At 40.9% G+C, this 16999-nt stretch overlaps 1 protein-coding gene across 8 annotated transcripts in view; it reads right to left on the bottom strand.

Annotated features, from left to right (window-relative positions):
• Window positions 1–664: 664 nt before the first annotated feature.
• Window positions 665–16999, bottom strand: part of anks1ab (ankyrin repeat and sterile alpha motif domain containing 1Ab) — a 51149-nt gene continuing 34814 nt past the window's right edge. For 2 of the 8 annotated variants that reach the window (XM_036002559.1, XM_036002562.1), the window contains 7 exons: window positions 16852–16923; window positions 14967–15050; window positions 14727–14864; window positions 12683–12859; window positions 5785–5883; window positions 4822–4919; window positions 665–1670 (listed from right to left, as the gene is read on the bottom strand). In XM_036002559.1, the coding sequence (XP_035858452.1) occupies window positions 1589–1670; window positions 4822–4919; window positions 5785–5883; window positions 12683–12859; window positions 14727–14864; window positions 14967–15050; window positions 16852–16923 (750 nt within the window). In that variant the 3' untranslated portion in view covers window positions 665–1588. Of the gene's footprint in view, window positions 3557–4334; window positions 4920–5784; window positions 5884–12682; window positions 12860–14726; window positions 14865–14966; window positions 15051–16851; window positions 16924–16999 lie in introns of all 8 variants that reach the window. The other 6 variants (XR_004105362.2, XM_031301939.2, XM_031301941.2 and 3 more) reach the window with 6 other exon arrangements.

Genomic DNA, 16999 nt, shown 5'->3' with positions numbered 1-16999 from the left:
AACACGCTAAAAAGCGAGTATGCGTCTTGATAACACGCCAATAATGGCATATGAATTGGCGTGTCATACATACGCCACTTCATGAGATCAGTCTGCAAAAGCAAACAAACTGAAAGCTTAAACAGAACTCTACAGGTTACTCTCTTGAAAACCTGTAATTTGTGATTTTTTTTTATTACTCAAGTGAGTTTCAAGTCAGCTAGCATATTTTCATATCATACAAAAATAAATGCACCAATGGATGCCTTGAATGCTGTACCAGCTCCAAGCAGAGCGGATGACAAAACGTGAGTCATAGAGGTAAGCATTTTCTGAAAGGTAAAAAAATTTCTGGCAATCTTTTAAAAACCCAGGTCACACTTAACGTTGTTTTGGAGGCATTTCCAGAATACTCAAAGACTCCTTTAACCATATGAATAAAATAATAATTACGCTGCTGAAAAGATTTCTAACCAGTTTCTCAAACTACAACGTGATTTACTAATCCAGGGTATCCAGAAATACATCTCCTTGCACATACGGTACGGCACAAGAAAATACCAACGCGCTACTGTAAATACATATATAATATAATGGAAAGTAACATTATGAACACATGTAACTGATATAATACCCTATTCTAAAGTACAAATCAAGGATGTCATTTCCTGCTACCATTTTTTTTTTTTTTTTTTTCAAATCATGCAACAAACCAAGTATTTCTCTTATATGAATGATGCAAACAAAGCAAGTAGGAGCTGGGTTTTTCAAAGAACACCAGGCACTTTCAAAAATCAGCTGCGTAGCTCTGTGACTTGAATGTAATATAACACACGGTACACATAAACTGGGGCTAATCATTGGTTGAGATTAGAAGTTGCGCCACCCACTAATCTCTACAGCAGGGGAAACACTGATAGTACATGTGTACAGTAACTACCATGTCATATTTGTCACTTTCAATTTAAATTTTTTTTGTATTTTACTTTTTAACCATAAAACAAAAGCAATGCCGACAACAGACTTGAGAGCGATTCTTTTGTCATTGTATTATTTAATTTTTCGTTAATTTAATATTGCTTTGAAATTTGAAACAGTATCACATTTGCATTGACAAACCATACTCTGTCCACAAACATGGGCAAAGCATTGTATGCTGGTACAGTTTTATTTATTTATGTTTTTTCTCTATACTTTGTTACATTTTTGTTTACCCTTAATAACTCCCACAGTTACCATCTCCAATAGACCTGAATCAATAGAAATGCTCATTAATGGTCTATCATTAATGGTCTACAGTGCTCTAAACATTACAGTACCTACATGACAAGATCAGAAAGTCACATGGAGGCCAGGAAATAGACTTGACCCTTTCTGACTGACCTCTCTCTCAAGACAGGAGTGATACACAGGTCCTGTTTAGCCAGTGATGTGGGACCACAGGTTACCTTTGGTCTGTGTGTTGGGATTCATATCAGGGGCAGTGGAGGAGTAGGGGATATACAGAGTGAGATCTAAATGTCCGAGTAGCTGGTTGGCCCTGCACGTTGCATAAGGCTTACCTCTCATTTTCTCTCTCTACCTCTTTTCCACTGCTCTGCCCACTAACTCAACACACACACTCACACTCACATCGGCTGCTCCCCTTCAACTCACAGCTTGGTATCCGGAAACTTGAACGCTGGGGTGAGCTACACAAGGAAAATACCAATGTTAAAAAAGACTGGTACATGCACAGCCAAATCATGCCACCAAAACTTGCTTTAAATAGCTGCTGCTCATTAAAGTGTAATGCCTTTTTTTTTTTTTTTTTTTTTAAATATTATGCATCCATACTAGAGCAGGTTGTCTTGGTGACACACAAAATGGAAGAACATACGTGACAAATTGTTGGCAGGAATGACGACAATGGAAACGTGGAGGGATGAGGATGAATCGCTGTATTTGGTGTGTAACGAAGAGAGAAAGGGAACATAAAAAGCAAATGGCAGATGAGTGAGAAGAGACGAGACACTGCTACAGTACATACAGAGACTGCTCAGGCCAAGTGCATCGAAGGGTACAATAACACAAACAAACACTGCCAACATGCATCGTCAGTGGAAGCTAACAGTTGACAGTCATAACAGAGTGGCAATGACACAGCCACTGTACCGCACGCGAACCAGTTACAGCGTAACAGTCAGTCTCCAGGCACACTGTCTTCTGGAGAGGAGCTCTATACCTCACTTCTCCTGCAGCACACAGAAACAAGGACAGTGGACAGTGATGTAACAGCAACAGTCCAAACTCCCATGAGGGCAGACACAAACAAAGCATACAGCACGCACAGCAGGTAGCGCACACAGGGGAGGACCCACGGATATGTGTCGACTCCACGACGAGCATTTTTTAAATCACAGTGCAGGAGGGAAATTCTTCTTTAAAAAAAAATAAATAAATAAACGGTCATGTTCTCAGCATAACAAATCCTTTCGCATTAACGCGTCATCAGAGCAACACTTAAAGATTCGGCTCTTTTTCAATGTAAGTGGAATTAAATCTTTTCACTGCTGTTTATTTTCAAGTGACATACTTTGCATGGACTGTACCTAATTCTAAATCGGTGTGAAACAGCATAGATACCTACCCATGTAATCATGATAATAAGATGCTATGTTGGGAAATGTGCTCCAAACTCATTAATATACAAGTCAAATGAAATCTCGTTGAGGATGTTTTTGTTTAGATTACCTAAATTGTGGAAAAAGTGGGTCCAATGTCAGTACACTCAATATGCTTGTGTAATGTTTTTGGGTGGTATTCTTTGTTTTGGTTAGTTTTGCCTCTGGTTGTATTAATGTTGTTCTTGAATCACTCTTTTAATCAAGTATTTTCAATCAAGCCCCCATCTATCAAAAAGTATCACAAAATGCCCTGTCTATTTGCACTGTAAGAAAAGAAAAGAAGGTATTAAAAGGGATAGTGCCACGTTTTAACACAGTGTTATTATATATATTTTTTTTAATTGACAAGAAGATGCTGTGATTTGCAGTCTCTGTGCTACCATAGATGCTGTGAGACTGCAGAAAGGGCAGTACAAAGGCCAGAGCAAAGACTCTCTGTACCATCATAAGAACAACCTCATCCCAGCCAGTCCCAGTCAACTGAACACACCAGGAAATCAAATGGATTGTCTTTTTTAGTCTTTTAGAAGCAGTGGGGAGGCGTGCAGTTGTTGGGTGGTGGTGGTGAAATTCAGGGAGTTCGGGGGAAGGTGGGGGCTTTAGTTGATTATAGATAACCGAAATGACGTAAGGCTGTTGTCCTCAGTAAGGTGAAGGAAAGTTGTCCTCCTGTGTGTTGTGTGTACGAGGTTTCAGTTCTTGGTCCGTTTGAGTTCAGACATCAGTGATAGATTCACGACCAATCTATCATGTTGTTATGAGTATTGTACAAATGCGTAGAAAAATGGTTGTTTGCTGCATGTTGCTGTTTTGTCTTTCATTGATTTAATTGCCCGTCTTGCATCCCATGCTAGCAAAGCAGCCTCCTCATAGTGCCTCACAGTGGTAGATGCCTGGTAAGACAGGACAGGCTAAAGATGGAGAAAGAAACAAATTATAACTGGCTTAAGGCAAAACAATCAAATAATTCATTAACTTAAAAATGAAAAAGTGATGCAATCTAAATCTAGATCTTGGAATCAAAATCTTTGATCTGTGCAATATCAGAAGGGCACATAAAAGGAAAAAGTTCAACGTTTCAGGGAAAACCCATTTTTAGCTTTCTTGTAAAGAGTTCGACAATATTGACAGCAGTCACAGGTCTGTACTGGAAAGCTACCACCAGCAGCCGGCTAACTTGGGTTAGCACAAACACTGAACACAGCGGGAAACAGCTAGCTTGGCTTACTCCTGCACATAACCCCAGTAAAAACGTAGATTTCTTGTCTACACTTGCGGTTTTGTACGAATTAAACAAAGAGGAATTAACGTGTTAGCTTAAGAGGTGCTGGTAGGTGGATTGTTTTTGGATCCCGTTTCCAGTCTTTATGCTAAATAGATTAGCCGGTTGCTGGCTGTATAGCTCCATATTTACTCTACAGATGTTACTGTAGTATCGATATTCTCATTATACTCTTGGCAAGATAACAAATAAGCGCCTTTCCCAAAATGTTGAACTTTTCCTTTAACATTTTAACACAGGCCCTTTTGGTAGCTAGTACACACAAGTTTGTAGTTTACTTTATATGATAGACTTCACCTTTCTTGAAATTAAACTAAGCCAATGTGGAGTAAAAAAAAAAATGAACATGCTTGTTTTGCCTGCAGAGAATCAATTTAAAGAATGGAAAGAAGTAATAAAGATGCAACCTCTGGGAGCTATCGGGGATTTGAAGGCAGATGCAAGTTGTCAGGAGGAGGAGGATGAGGAGGAAGAAGAGGCAGTTTGGTTGAGAGAGCAGGGCCACCGTAAAATGAGATCAGTCCAGGATCATCCGTTCCAGGGCTCCGCCACTGGCTGCAGCAACAGACGAGGGAGGCTGCCAGGGGTGTTGGGGAGGCACGGGACAGCCGTAGGAGTGTTTGTCATGGCGGGTAAAGCGGTTGGGGTGGGTCGCTGGGCAGGGCAAAGGAAGGTGCAGGAGTAGGCAGCCCTGAGGGATGCTATACCATCACAGTGAGAAGGCACGGGGCTTTGTGTGTGTGTGTGTGTATATATATGTGAGTGTGTGTGTGTGTGTGTGTGTGTGTGTGAGAGAGGTAAATAAAGAACCGGATGCAGGGGAGAGAGGAAAGTACGAGGGGGTGCAGAGGGGCGGCTGTAGGGATCCGGCCTCAGAATATGGTGGTCTCATACTTGGTGCTGACAGGGCGCCTGTGGGAGTCCCGCTGGTCCAAGAGCCAGGTGGTGCTGCCCAGGGACTGCATGTCTGTGTCCATCTCCAGGGGGTCGATCTGCCGGGGGGGAGGGAGGGAGGAGGGACGAGAGGAGGGCGTGAGACGGGCGGCAGTGGAGGCTATTGCGCCACACTGACAAGTCCTCAGCTCACACACGTGCATGTGGATTAGAGGTACAGTCCAGTGATCATGTTATAATCACAAGCACTCAGGGCTCAATCCACAACATGGATGATGTCTGACAGGGAATACACTCAGCCTCTGTACGCACCAGTAAACCAAAGCTACGACCCTCTGGGAGTTAAAAAATATACTGATTAGTAGTTCAAAAGCTACATGTGCTCTACACCAGTTGCTCATACAAACAGCAGTGCTTCTGTCGTAATATAAGCAGTCAAAACACACATGCTGATTAATATGGATTTACTTAGAGCTAGATAGGAATTTGAAATGGTTAAAAAAAATCAAGAAAGGCATTTTAAAAAATTAAATTCCCTGCATTTGGAGGGCATCTTCAGTTCAACATAGATAGACAAAAACTTTGAAAGGGAGCTTAAAACCATCCAGCAGAGACAACTTCAACTATCTACAAACCCTCACTGACACAATTAAGCCAACAGCCCTAATAGAAGCTTATATAGAGAAGGTACCTCACACCAAGAAACCCTCTCTTCCCTGAATGTGTTTTACCACAGAACTTGAGCTAATGGCATCTTAAACTCTAAAAATGTAAGATGAAGATGAGAGATGGGAAAGTAAAGGGATGAGGAGAACGTTTATGGTTGAGATATTAAGAACCACAAAACAAGGAGACAAAGTGCACTGCGGCACCCAACAACAACAAAAAAAAGAAGGGAGGGATTGGTGTGTAAGCAGGGTTGTGGTGATTACAGGTTGAATAGAGGAAAGGAAAGAGAAGGACCTGGACTCCAGGGCTAACAGAGTGCAACGGGAGGAAGGAAGGACGGTGGGAAGTACACGTGTGACAGTGACAGCAGCGGCATTCGAGCAGAGGGGCACCCTGGGAGGCAGGAGGACCAAGAAGACAAGAACAAAGACATGTTAAAAAAACGAGAGTATAGAAAGACAGAGCATTTGAATGCACCGAATGGACAAAGAAGAAATCCAGTAGGAGCAGTTCATCATCTATTTAGCGCTAAAGAAGGCAAATTATACACGGAAATTATACACTGAGACAGAAACAGGTCTCGAACAAAGTTAATTTTCTCCTGATTTGTCTGTCTGAAAAATGCTATTTTGGGGTCAGAATATTTGGGAGATATGTGGCTTTTGAAAAATGGGTCCAATATTTACTTTTGTGATGTATGAGGTGAAAGAATTGGTCATAATCTCATAACGCTGATGTTTGTTTAAATGTTTATTTTCCTGATAAGTTTTTTTTTTTTTTTTTTTTAAATGTCATGATTGACAGCTGTGATTGACCAGCGATTGGTCAGGTGGGTGCATGGGCGGGACTTTGATAGAGCAGCCCGACCGCCTGATCACTATACTGCGCAGACAAAATTACAAGATGGCAGCGCCCGTATCCAGGATATTTTGACTTCTGTTTTGTACAGTGTGAGGAAGTGGAGACTTGACGGTCATCTTTTTTTTTCCAGTCTATGGGCTCTTAAAAGACCCTTAGGAAGTGCACTCAGTCTTGCAGCCAATTTTGTCCTGTGGCCCTTCGCGGTATTTAAAAGGTAAAATCCCCCTGTGGCCCAAAAAGCATTTTCCCCGTAGGCCCTCATTGTAAAAGAGATGTCTGTAAAACTGCTGCCAAGACACCTCCAACTGCAAACAAGGTCGATTTTGACTCTTTCTATTCAGAATTTTTAATCCATGGACTTTTTATGTTTGACAAACTTCCCTTTAGCCAAGAAAAACGGTTTAAAAACCTGTGACGTCACCACAATGTAAGGTCTATGGGCCGAGCGGAAACCTAATTTACGGAAGTAAACCTGGAAGCTTAGAAACTTTTGTGGCGTATGCGCCATGCGAGCAACTCCATCGAACTAAATAGGCGCCATATTGGGATCCAGTATCCAGTTAATATAATACATCCATGGTTCTAAAATGTCTCTGCCCTGACCAATCTCACTCCTCATGCCTAAACCTAACCAATCTAACCAACGAAGGTACACAAGTACTAGCCAATCAGAGGCAGAGTAGGGTGGGTCATGCCTTCGTTATTCTAGGAAACACAAATCTGCGTTGTATCAGAGTGTAGTTTATGAGTGTTAACTTATCCCTGTCATTCTCCGTATTGGAGTACGCTCCAGCAACTCCAGCCTGAGATTTACAGGCATCACTTTTGTCAAACACTTTGTTTAGTCCTCATCGTAACAGCCTTTTCTATTGTAACTTTAAAAGTGAAAGCATTGTTTGAAAAGTATGTAAGTATGTAAGCTAAGCAGCCAAACAGGGTTATGTCAACAACAGTCTAATCTAAGGTGACCAGATTTCTGAGACAAAATCCGGGGACATTTTCAGCTCAGAAGCGTAAATACCTCCAAAACAGGTAATGTTTTTATCTTTGCAAAGGCACTGGGACACTGCCCCAGGGGCGTCACTAGACCTAGAGCTGCACTGGGGCACAAGGCCCCCTAGGGGGGGTCCATGGGCATCCTCTCCTGTAAGAAAATGTCTATTTTAACGTTTAAATGCATCAATCTGGTGCACATTGAAAAGAAATCCAGAGGTTAGACTTGATTATTCTTATCTATGGATGGAAATATTTGTGCTGTAGCCTGAACTATTTTGCACTTCAGAATTGTAACCATGCACACACAGGTGGAATAGTTTTTTCTTCATATTTTTGCATTAATGTCACCAGGAAGCATACCAGTAGAAATATATACATTCATATTTGTAAGTGGCATATACTGTATATAAGTAAGTGGGATTGTCTGGAATGTGGCAATATAATAACCATTATGGTGGGATACACTGGCTAAGCAATTTACAAAAATATCTATGCTGACATAAATAGATTACATGAGGATATATTATAATTTTGGCCCAAAGTTGGAGACCATGTAGAAATTTGTCGCAATTTCAAAACCGGATTACCCGGGAACCGCTTGTTGTACTGTTGCATGTGTTGAGTGAAGAGTTTGTGAAATATTTCACAGAGAGTAATGGGTTTGCAGAGAAATACAGAATGCAAATAAGAACATTTAAGTTCATGTAAGTTCAATGTTCATTTTCTCGCAAACCATTTGTCACAGCAACTGGCGCTAATATCATTGAAAAGCTTAGATTCTGGTTGAGGTGGTTGTGCCAGACTCACGCCTTTGGCTGAGTCTCTGTCAGAGGGAGAGCAGGAGTGCAGTTGTGAAGAAGTTGGTAATTTCATGTTTTTTTGATTAACACTTTTGCATGCACTATATCCGTGTCACGTTCTCATCAGGGGCTGAGCCCCCTAAAGGTCTGATCCTAGAATCACCCCTGCTGCTACTTCATACTTGTACTCCAATACACCTCAGAGGGAAATGTTGTAATGTTTACTGCACTACATTTATCTAACAGCTTTTGCTTTATTGCCAGATCATTGAGTATCGGATACAATTAAAACTATTGAGGAAATATTTTCCTTTGACATTGGTCCAGTATTAAACGAGATCGCTGCTGTCGGCAACGGCGAAACAAGCTACAATGTAAGTTAATATGACAATTGTCCAGCTTGTATTTACGTTCATAAAAGTGCTCGTTTTGCCACTGACAGGCTCAGATTAATATTCTAAGTGTCTGACAACATTATGGAAAGGATATCTAAGGAGGTCGATCTTTCTGTTAAAGAGTATAAATCCTTTTTTTAAACATAAAAAAGTCCACGAAATTGCATTCGCGGTCATTTTAGCATCGTAAAATATGGGCATTCTAGAACATCTCTGAGCTCTGAGCAGCGCTTGCTCTGGCTGTCTTGAGCCTGCGCGTGTAGGGTGCGCGACTATACGTTTGGTCAATGTTTTCTTTCTTTCATTTCAATTTCAGGTCTGTCAGTCACCGAATCCGGGGACTGTCCCCGAAAACCAGGGACATCTGGTCACCTTACAGTATTCCTTATCATACTTATAATACCCTGACTAACTAGCTTTACACTGTATAACAATGCTGTTTCTTTATTTTGATGTTTTCTACACGGATTATCAACTTGTGAGGACGCTGACATGGAGCTTTAATCTCAGTCTTTCAGCCTAATATCATGTATATAGCCATCAAGTGCATGTTTAAGACCCATTTACATTATATTTCTTTTAAAACAGGTTAGCTGAAAAAATTAAAAAGTCAGCCAGAGCCAGCATTTTCAACGAACTCACAAAGCTAACATTAGCTTAATTAGCAAGCTAGCTACAGCTGTCTTTATGCTGTGAAAATCGTCTGTCGACAGCTAGATATATACTCTTCTCTCGTCTACTTCTGTCAGAAATTGAGAACCCATTGTTTCAAATATTACAAAGAATTCAAAGTGGTAATTCTGTCACCGTTATCACTGTACGCTGCATGTGTGCTGTGCCAGAATGGAAAGCTTGAGAAGCAACAGTGATTAAGGGCATAGGCAGCGCAAGGGAGGGGCTTGGGAGAGCTCTAGCTACCCCTGGAATCCCATAGCACCCCCAAGAAATTGCTGTGGTTTATTTATTAAAAAGTTTTTTTTCGTTAACGTGTAAATACTATAATTTATATTTGAAAAATGAATAAATACATTAATAAAACAAACCAATTATTTTCAGACTAAAAAACATGAAGCAAACACAGCTTATCGTATTCGGCCAGTGGGCGCAGCACACATTAAACTTTTGACCTTACTTCCGCAGTAACGTATTTACACAGAAGAAAAATGCAATATTTGGAACGTTAGGACAGAGACGGTTTAGAACGAAGTGAGTGTAACGTTAGCAATGGATCGTTTTTTACTCCCTAAACGTCAACGTGTGGAGACTTTATCAAAACCTGTAAATGAGACTGAGAGATATGGTGACCCTGTCACCAACCAGGACGAAAGAAAGCCGCCGGAGGAAGATGGCATAAACGCGGCCGTGATTGCTGCTGAGGATGCTTAACATTACCCTGCGTGTAACTGACATCAGACCAGGGGATCACACGGCGAGGCCACAGTGGGTGAGTCATCTGATAGGGGTCCATGCAGGAACTTTATTCTTTTCTCTGTCTCATAGTAGAACATTACAGTGAACTGGTGTTTTACGGTACTGTGAATAAATGGATCACCGAATCCAAAGTTATACAGCGAGCTGGACATTTTTAGCGCAGAAAACATGTTCAAAACATGTTCCACCGCACACCATCAGTGGCTTATTTAGATTTAGAGAAGTCACTACAGATATGACTACATTATTTTTTTACCATGTGTGCAAGTATGAATACTGTGTGAGGATGTGTGCGTGTGTGTTAATGTGTGTGGTAAGCTGTGTGTGGTGTATTTGGCATGCTGCATGCATGAGCCTACTCTTCTGCAAATATAGCTAAGTTACTGTATGAAGGCTCCAGTAATGATTGTGTAAACCCGGCTTGTTGGCTGGTATTTGAAATATATGTTCGGTGGACTAATCAGAGTTTTATGGTGTTGTTGTATCGGCAACTTTAGTGCATGAAAACATAAATCAATAACTATCTCTCTCCCTCTCGTTCGCTCACGGCGGAGGTGGGTGCGTATCTGCGCATGTGTGTGTGTGTAACATCAAGGCTGTTTTATGCTTCTGCGTCAAATCGACGGCGTACCCCCGCAGGCCCCTCTGCGTCGCCGTGAACCCCCTGTCGGTACACGATCCGTTCTGCCTGCACGATCCGTTCTGCACATGCGCAAAATGTTCGCGCATGCGCGGTTGTACGAGGATTTACGACTGCACGATCTGTTCCACGCTTCCGGTCGACAGCCAAGCTAACGTTAGTTTAGCTAACAGCTAATTCGGCTAACTGCTAGCTGATTGTAGCGGTCTGCCGTTATCCTCCACAGGCAAGCTAACGTTAGTTTAGCTAACAGCTAATTCGGCTGCTGCTAGCTGAGACAGCATGTAATAACTTTAAAAGACCCTCAAAATAAAACTTGAAAATAAACGTTGACATATATAACAAACACCTAACATATATAACAGCTGTTACGTCAGTTCTACTTTACTTGTGCTCATTTAAAATACAATCACTCAATACTTGTCTTTATTGTTATTACTGTGAAGTCTTAATTTAGCTGTAGCCTGCTTTTCCCATTACGTTTGAGTTAACGTTATTTTAGACTGAATCTAGCTGTCAGCTAGCGGTTAGCCGAATTAGCTGTTAGCTAAACTAACGTTAGCTTCCCGGTGGAGGCTAGCGTGGAACAGATCGTGCAGGTCGTATGGATACGTAAAACAGTATTATCTTGCGCATGTGCAGAACGGATCGTGCAGGCAGAACGGATCGTGTACCGACACCCCCCTCAGAGCCCTCCGCCGTAGCTCAACGTGCACCTCCAAAAATGTGTAACTTTGCGTTGAGGCGACGCAGACCGCAAGGACTGTGATTAGTCAACTTGTCCTGTGTGTTGATAGTCGGTGTTTCAAGCAGCCGATTGTGGGGAGTAGCAACATGCTAGTTCACTGACATAAGCTTTGCAAATAAACATAAACATATTTTGATTACAATGACGGGGTTATCCGTTTGTAAAGTGTCTATATGTCAGTAACGTTTTGAAATTAGCACTTCGCCAGCAAGCAGTACTTTGTGGGCAGTTGTGCTAAAGTTTGCTTGCTAACGTAACATAAACTGGCTGGCAGACACCTCGCAAATAACCTCAGACTTATCACCCCCCTAGCGTTATGGCGGTGAAATGCACCGCGATGCAAAGCAACCCCGACGCAGAACTCCGAAAGGGTCACGGGAGTTGACGCAGAAGCATAAAACAGCCTTTAGGCTATGTGTGTCACGGGAAACTCGAAATTTCAGAACACCCTCACTGAAACGTCGGAGCAACCCCATAGCACCAGCAAAATAAAATCTCTGGCACCGCCACTGATTAAGGTGGGTGGGGGCTAAGCAAACTGTCAATCTCTCCTTAAGGAAAATTAAAAACAAAATCTGCCTGTCACAGTCTGTTTAAACCAACTAGACTTGGTAGCATTTACAGAGCAATAAAAAGCATTAAAACTAATTCCAGATAGTCCTCCGCCCCCATCTCATTTAAAACTTAAACAACCAGCCAGACTCATTATGCAGCTCTGTGATTACTCCATATATTATCCTTACAGGCAGGTAGTAAAACAAAGTGATTTGTGTCTCTGCAGAAGCATGTGGTCCAGCAGTGTGCGTGCTGGCTGTGCAGCTCTCTCAGGTGACAGTGATCACTGAGTGCTTATTATATGCAGCCTGAGAGGTCAATGCATCAATGCTTAGCTGAGGGTATACGTGAACATTTACGCAACACACTCAATCAATATTGAGGAAGCAGCGGATGGGTCCAACCATTGGGGCTGAGCCCTCAGAAAAGTCCCAGAGGAAATCATATACCTGCCTGTAAGCAACAAATACAACTATTCATTCATCATGTTTCGCATGTGCACAAAAAACAAATCTCCCCTGATCTGAGTTGTGGGGTGGGTGAGATATGAAATTGGTAGCAAAGTAATGATTCATCACTTTCTACCACACACACACACACACACAGCAAATCTTCCTTTGTAGGTGGGGGGAAAAGCTCTATGTACATTTTCTGAATTATGATTCATAATTCCTTTAAACAAGTAGAGAAAATTCAACACTCACACACAGTCACAGATAACACACGTAACAACATGTTTTTTATTGAAGAGTAGGGTGGTACTCACTGCTGATCTCCGCATGCTGCTCCACGACTGAGATACAGGACGGCTGGTTTTGGTCTCTATGACCTCTGAGGACAAAGATGTAGGTGGGACATAGTGTCTTGCCCTGGACTGCATTGCCATCTGATAGGCCACTTCAAACGCCTGTCCCAGTGTTAGGATGATCTCGTAGGTCTGTGTCTGTGTGAATGGAAAAAAAAAAAAAAACCATGTTGTGTTGAAATCAGCAGACACTGAACATAAAGTAACGGCTCAGTAATAAAAAAACAAAGTCAAACAACACGTGATGGTGTTTTGGTTTTACAACAGATTTCACCTTAATAGATATAGTATATGAGCCCTTTTCTTGTGTGCATGACAAACCATTTCATTTGCCTGACAACTTTTAGTAAAAACCCAACACTTTCACAAACGTTCTTTTGGACAATTTCAACAAAATCTACAGTATAACGTCTAACGACATATGACTTTGTTTTGTTCTTGTTATTTGTAACCATTATTTTATTGTTTGCAAATGCTTGTTTTCATTTGTTGTGCCTCACACAAAAAAACATTGCAAAGCACACAAAAGCGCTGCTTTTCACATTGTTTGGATAATTACCTCAGTCATGTTTGTCTGTTTGTTTGTTGGTTCGTTTGTCTGTCAGCACTGCAGGATTATGGAAACACTACTGCCTCCAATTTTCATGAAACTTGGTAGTGTAGCATTGACCAAGAAAGAACCCATTACATTTTGGAGCTGATCCAAATCACAAGGGCGGATTCACAAATTATTTTTCACTTTTGTTAACATTGCGAGATATAGGCCATTTGTGCTGTATTCATGTGGTGTGGTAATCATCAAAAAAATTAGTTCCCGACTGGGAAAATTCACAGTGCATTTACATTGTAAGATAGGGCATGTCTTGGTGGAGGTCTGGCTCTCCGAGTGCCCTTCTAGTTACTTTGTATGATTATCAGTTGGCTTGTTTGTATATCGTGCACATTTTCAGAGAAAAACAAAAGCAATGACATTCTGCAACATGAAGCAGTGTTAAGTACAAGTAAGTGAGGCTCAAAATTGTGAAAACTTGGATCATTACAATTCAGTTCAAAATGTTTCCCTGCAGTGATCCGACGCTCCGCAGTGGTCCATCTCGCAAAGAGAAAAGATAGTCTTCAACCTTTACAGAAGCTAAGACACAAATTACAACATAATCTGCACCTGTACATGGAAATGCCATGCGTAGTGGGAGTGGAATTTCAATTAAGCCATTCAATGATTCAATCAAGGAAATAATGTCCACAGGATGCTGCACGCAGTTTTCACTGCGGGGTACCGGACATCCCACAAAGGACACTATGTTTTCTAAATTATCGAATTATTAATTTACAAAAAGCTTTAAGAATTTGCCATTTTAAAGGGTTAGTTCGGATTCACTAAAGTCCGAACTAGTTGAAAAGGGCTGTCTGACGGCAAAGTTAAGCTGTGATAATATCTAAATATAGTGTACACGTAGTGTGCTATCTAACCTGCGCTGTTTGGTCCTTTTTAACAGAACCCTGGAGGTTTTCGTCAGATAGTCCAGTTCATTTGTGGTTGTGTGAAAGCTCATTCTTTTAATTTAATTTAAATTAATTCAACCTTGGACATAATTTACGCACTTCTATGTGATTTAACGGATGATAACTTTCAAATCCATAATTTATTATGACCATACTCAATACATACATCATAAACGCTCGTCGTCTGTGTAACAACACATCATAATCTCTCTCTTATCAGGGCCCTCCCTCGCCTTCCCTCTCCGTCTTGTCAGCTGCTCATATTGTTCACCTTCTTCCAAAATATTAAAAACACAGAAGCAAAACCTAGAAAACCCAAGACCACATCAATTTGGTGTTGCTCCGTTATTTCACGACATGACATTTGTTTACAATTTGTTGTGCTTGACAAAGTGCAGTGTGAAAGCTCACCGAACCAAATGAAAAATGCAACAATGTTGCAACTTCACCCCCGAAAGTTTACCAAACTATTAGGCGTTTAACAGGATAGAGTTGTACTCACCACTTCTGCACAGCTGAAGACATGACAGAAGTGATGGCCGCTCTTCAGATCCTTGGTAATGTAAGCAAAAGTGAAGAGGTCATCTGGGTCTTGGGCGGCGCACGAGATGTTCCTGATCTCATGCTCCGCAACTATAGTCTAATGGAGAAAGGAAGGAAGTGAGTACTTACTGTGAATGAACCACTAATGGAGGCTGAGAGTGTGTGTACACAGAGACACACAGACATACTTTCCCATTACCTTTGTGGCTGCATCGATGAACTTGACCCCTCTATAGGTAATGGACAGTATGACAACTGGACCTTTTCTTGAATCCTTTGATTTCTGCAATGGATCCAATAAAAATAGTGCCATTTGTATTTTTCTTCAGTAACCCGGTCATTTCATGTCTGACATTTTTATTGTTGCTGAAATTCATTTATTCATTTTTTAATCAATTAAACACTTTTGAGCAGTTTTTCAAAACGTCAGAGCGAATAAAATTAGAAGAAAACTAGGATTACCGCCTTGCGGTTGTATGCCTCCACCAACGGGTCAAGTTGCAGTTCACATCTATGTCTGTCCAGACTCATATATATTAGGGCTGTCAATCGATTAAAAAAATTTATCTAATTAATTACATACTCTGTGATTAATTAATCTAAATTAATCGCATACATAATTTTTGCCTTAACCGATACTTTTTAAGAAAAAAAGAAGGGCACTAAACAACAGTCGGCAACATTAAAGAACAGCTTGTTTATTGCTAAGGCCATATGGTCAAAATTAAATGATTTAATAATAATGTAATAGCCTAACTATATAATATATATATATATATATATATATATATATATATATATATATATATATATATATATATATATATATATATAATAACTTATTTCACTAGTAAATTGCTGTTGAATGAGAAAAACAACCACCAGATAGGAAAAGGGTATTTAACAACAACTTTGAATGCACCACGAGAGTGTAGGTTACCAGTTTCATTGAACGCACCGTCTGTGTTTTTCCGACAACCTGCAGATTGTTACATACCGGTGTTGAATCCTCTACAGTAAAACACAGACAAACTTTACACCGTTTAGCGTTAGCTGTCAGCATTGTAACCGTGTTTAATTCAGCTACTAGCTAGCGGTAGGCTAACGTTAGCTGCTGTTGAGTATAGTGTTAACTAGCGTCACGTGCAGCGATGTTTCTGTTGCCTGTAATGTCTGTTTCAGAGCATCAGAGAGAAGTGCAGACATATCAGTGGCACCGAAATGAGGCGCCGAAATCCGCGTTGCTATTCGGTCTGGTAGATACAGGTCGTGAAGGCACCGGTAACGTATTAGCACCGGATTTCGGTACCCAACCCTATTCAGGAAGAAGATTTTTATAAGTAAATGTTCCAATTAATGATCCAGGCAGCGCATTCTCGTCTCCCTCCTTCATTTTACAGTCGAATGGTGGCTAGAACGGCTCTAGGTCAAAGTTCAATATGGAATCGATTAATCTGCGTTATTTTTTGTTATTTTTCTCAGATTAATCGAAATTAACGTGTTATTTTGACAGCCCTAATATATATATATATATATATATATATATATATATATATATAGTGGAGACTGTAGGCAACTTCATAATAAAAGGTATTAAGTATATTTTTTGGTGAAACAGGGATGCTTCACACACATCTTCTACACAATACACTATATAACACCACAGTTCCAAGATTAGTGTCACCAATTCAGTATGTCTCCCCTTCTGTTCCTGAGTTATGGCATTGAATAATGGCCAGAAAAGTGTTTTTGCGGAACATTATGATGTCACAGTAAAGTTGACCTTTTGGATATAAAATTGTATCCCTTCACAATTACATCCTAGTAGACATTTGTGAAATGTCAGAATTAGTGTAGAGAATCTTGAGTCAGTGTTGTAGTCGATTCACCAACTGTCGAGTCCGAGTCCAGTCTCGAGTCCCCAGTCCAAATAGACGCCTGCCACATCTGAAGACATTCCCTCCAGGGGGTCCTGAGATATTGCGTTCACAAGAATGGGACAGACAGACAGACAACCCAAAAACACAGTGCATTCGGCTGTCGCCGGCGCGGAGGCATAAAAACATCTTTTCAGTATTACTTACCCTAATTTTTGCACAGGCATCTTGTGTGGACTCAATCCCTCGTAGATCCCTGATTATCATTGATCCTAGGTACTTGGAGACAGAATTGAAACACATACAACATTTCAACTACAGTACAGGATGAAGACACAAGATACCGTAAATTACG

Source organism: Sander lucioperca, chromosome 6, assembly GCF_008315115.2.
Source record: "Sander lucioperca isolate FBNREF2018 chromosome 6, SLUC_FBN_1.2, whole genome shotgun sequence".
In the NCBI taxonomy this organism is placed as follows: Eukaryota; Metazoa; Chordata; class Actinopteri; order Perciformes; family Percidae; genus Sander; species Sander lucioperca.
The sequence above is the reverse complement of the archived record's forward strand: the minus strand, read 5'-3'. Positions and strand labels throughout refer to the sequence as shown.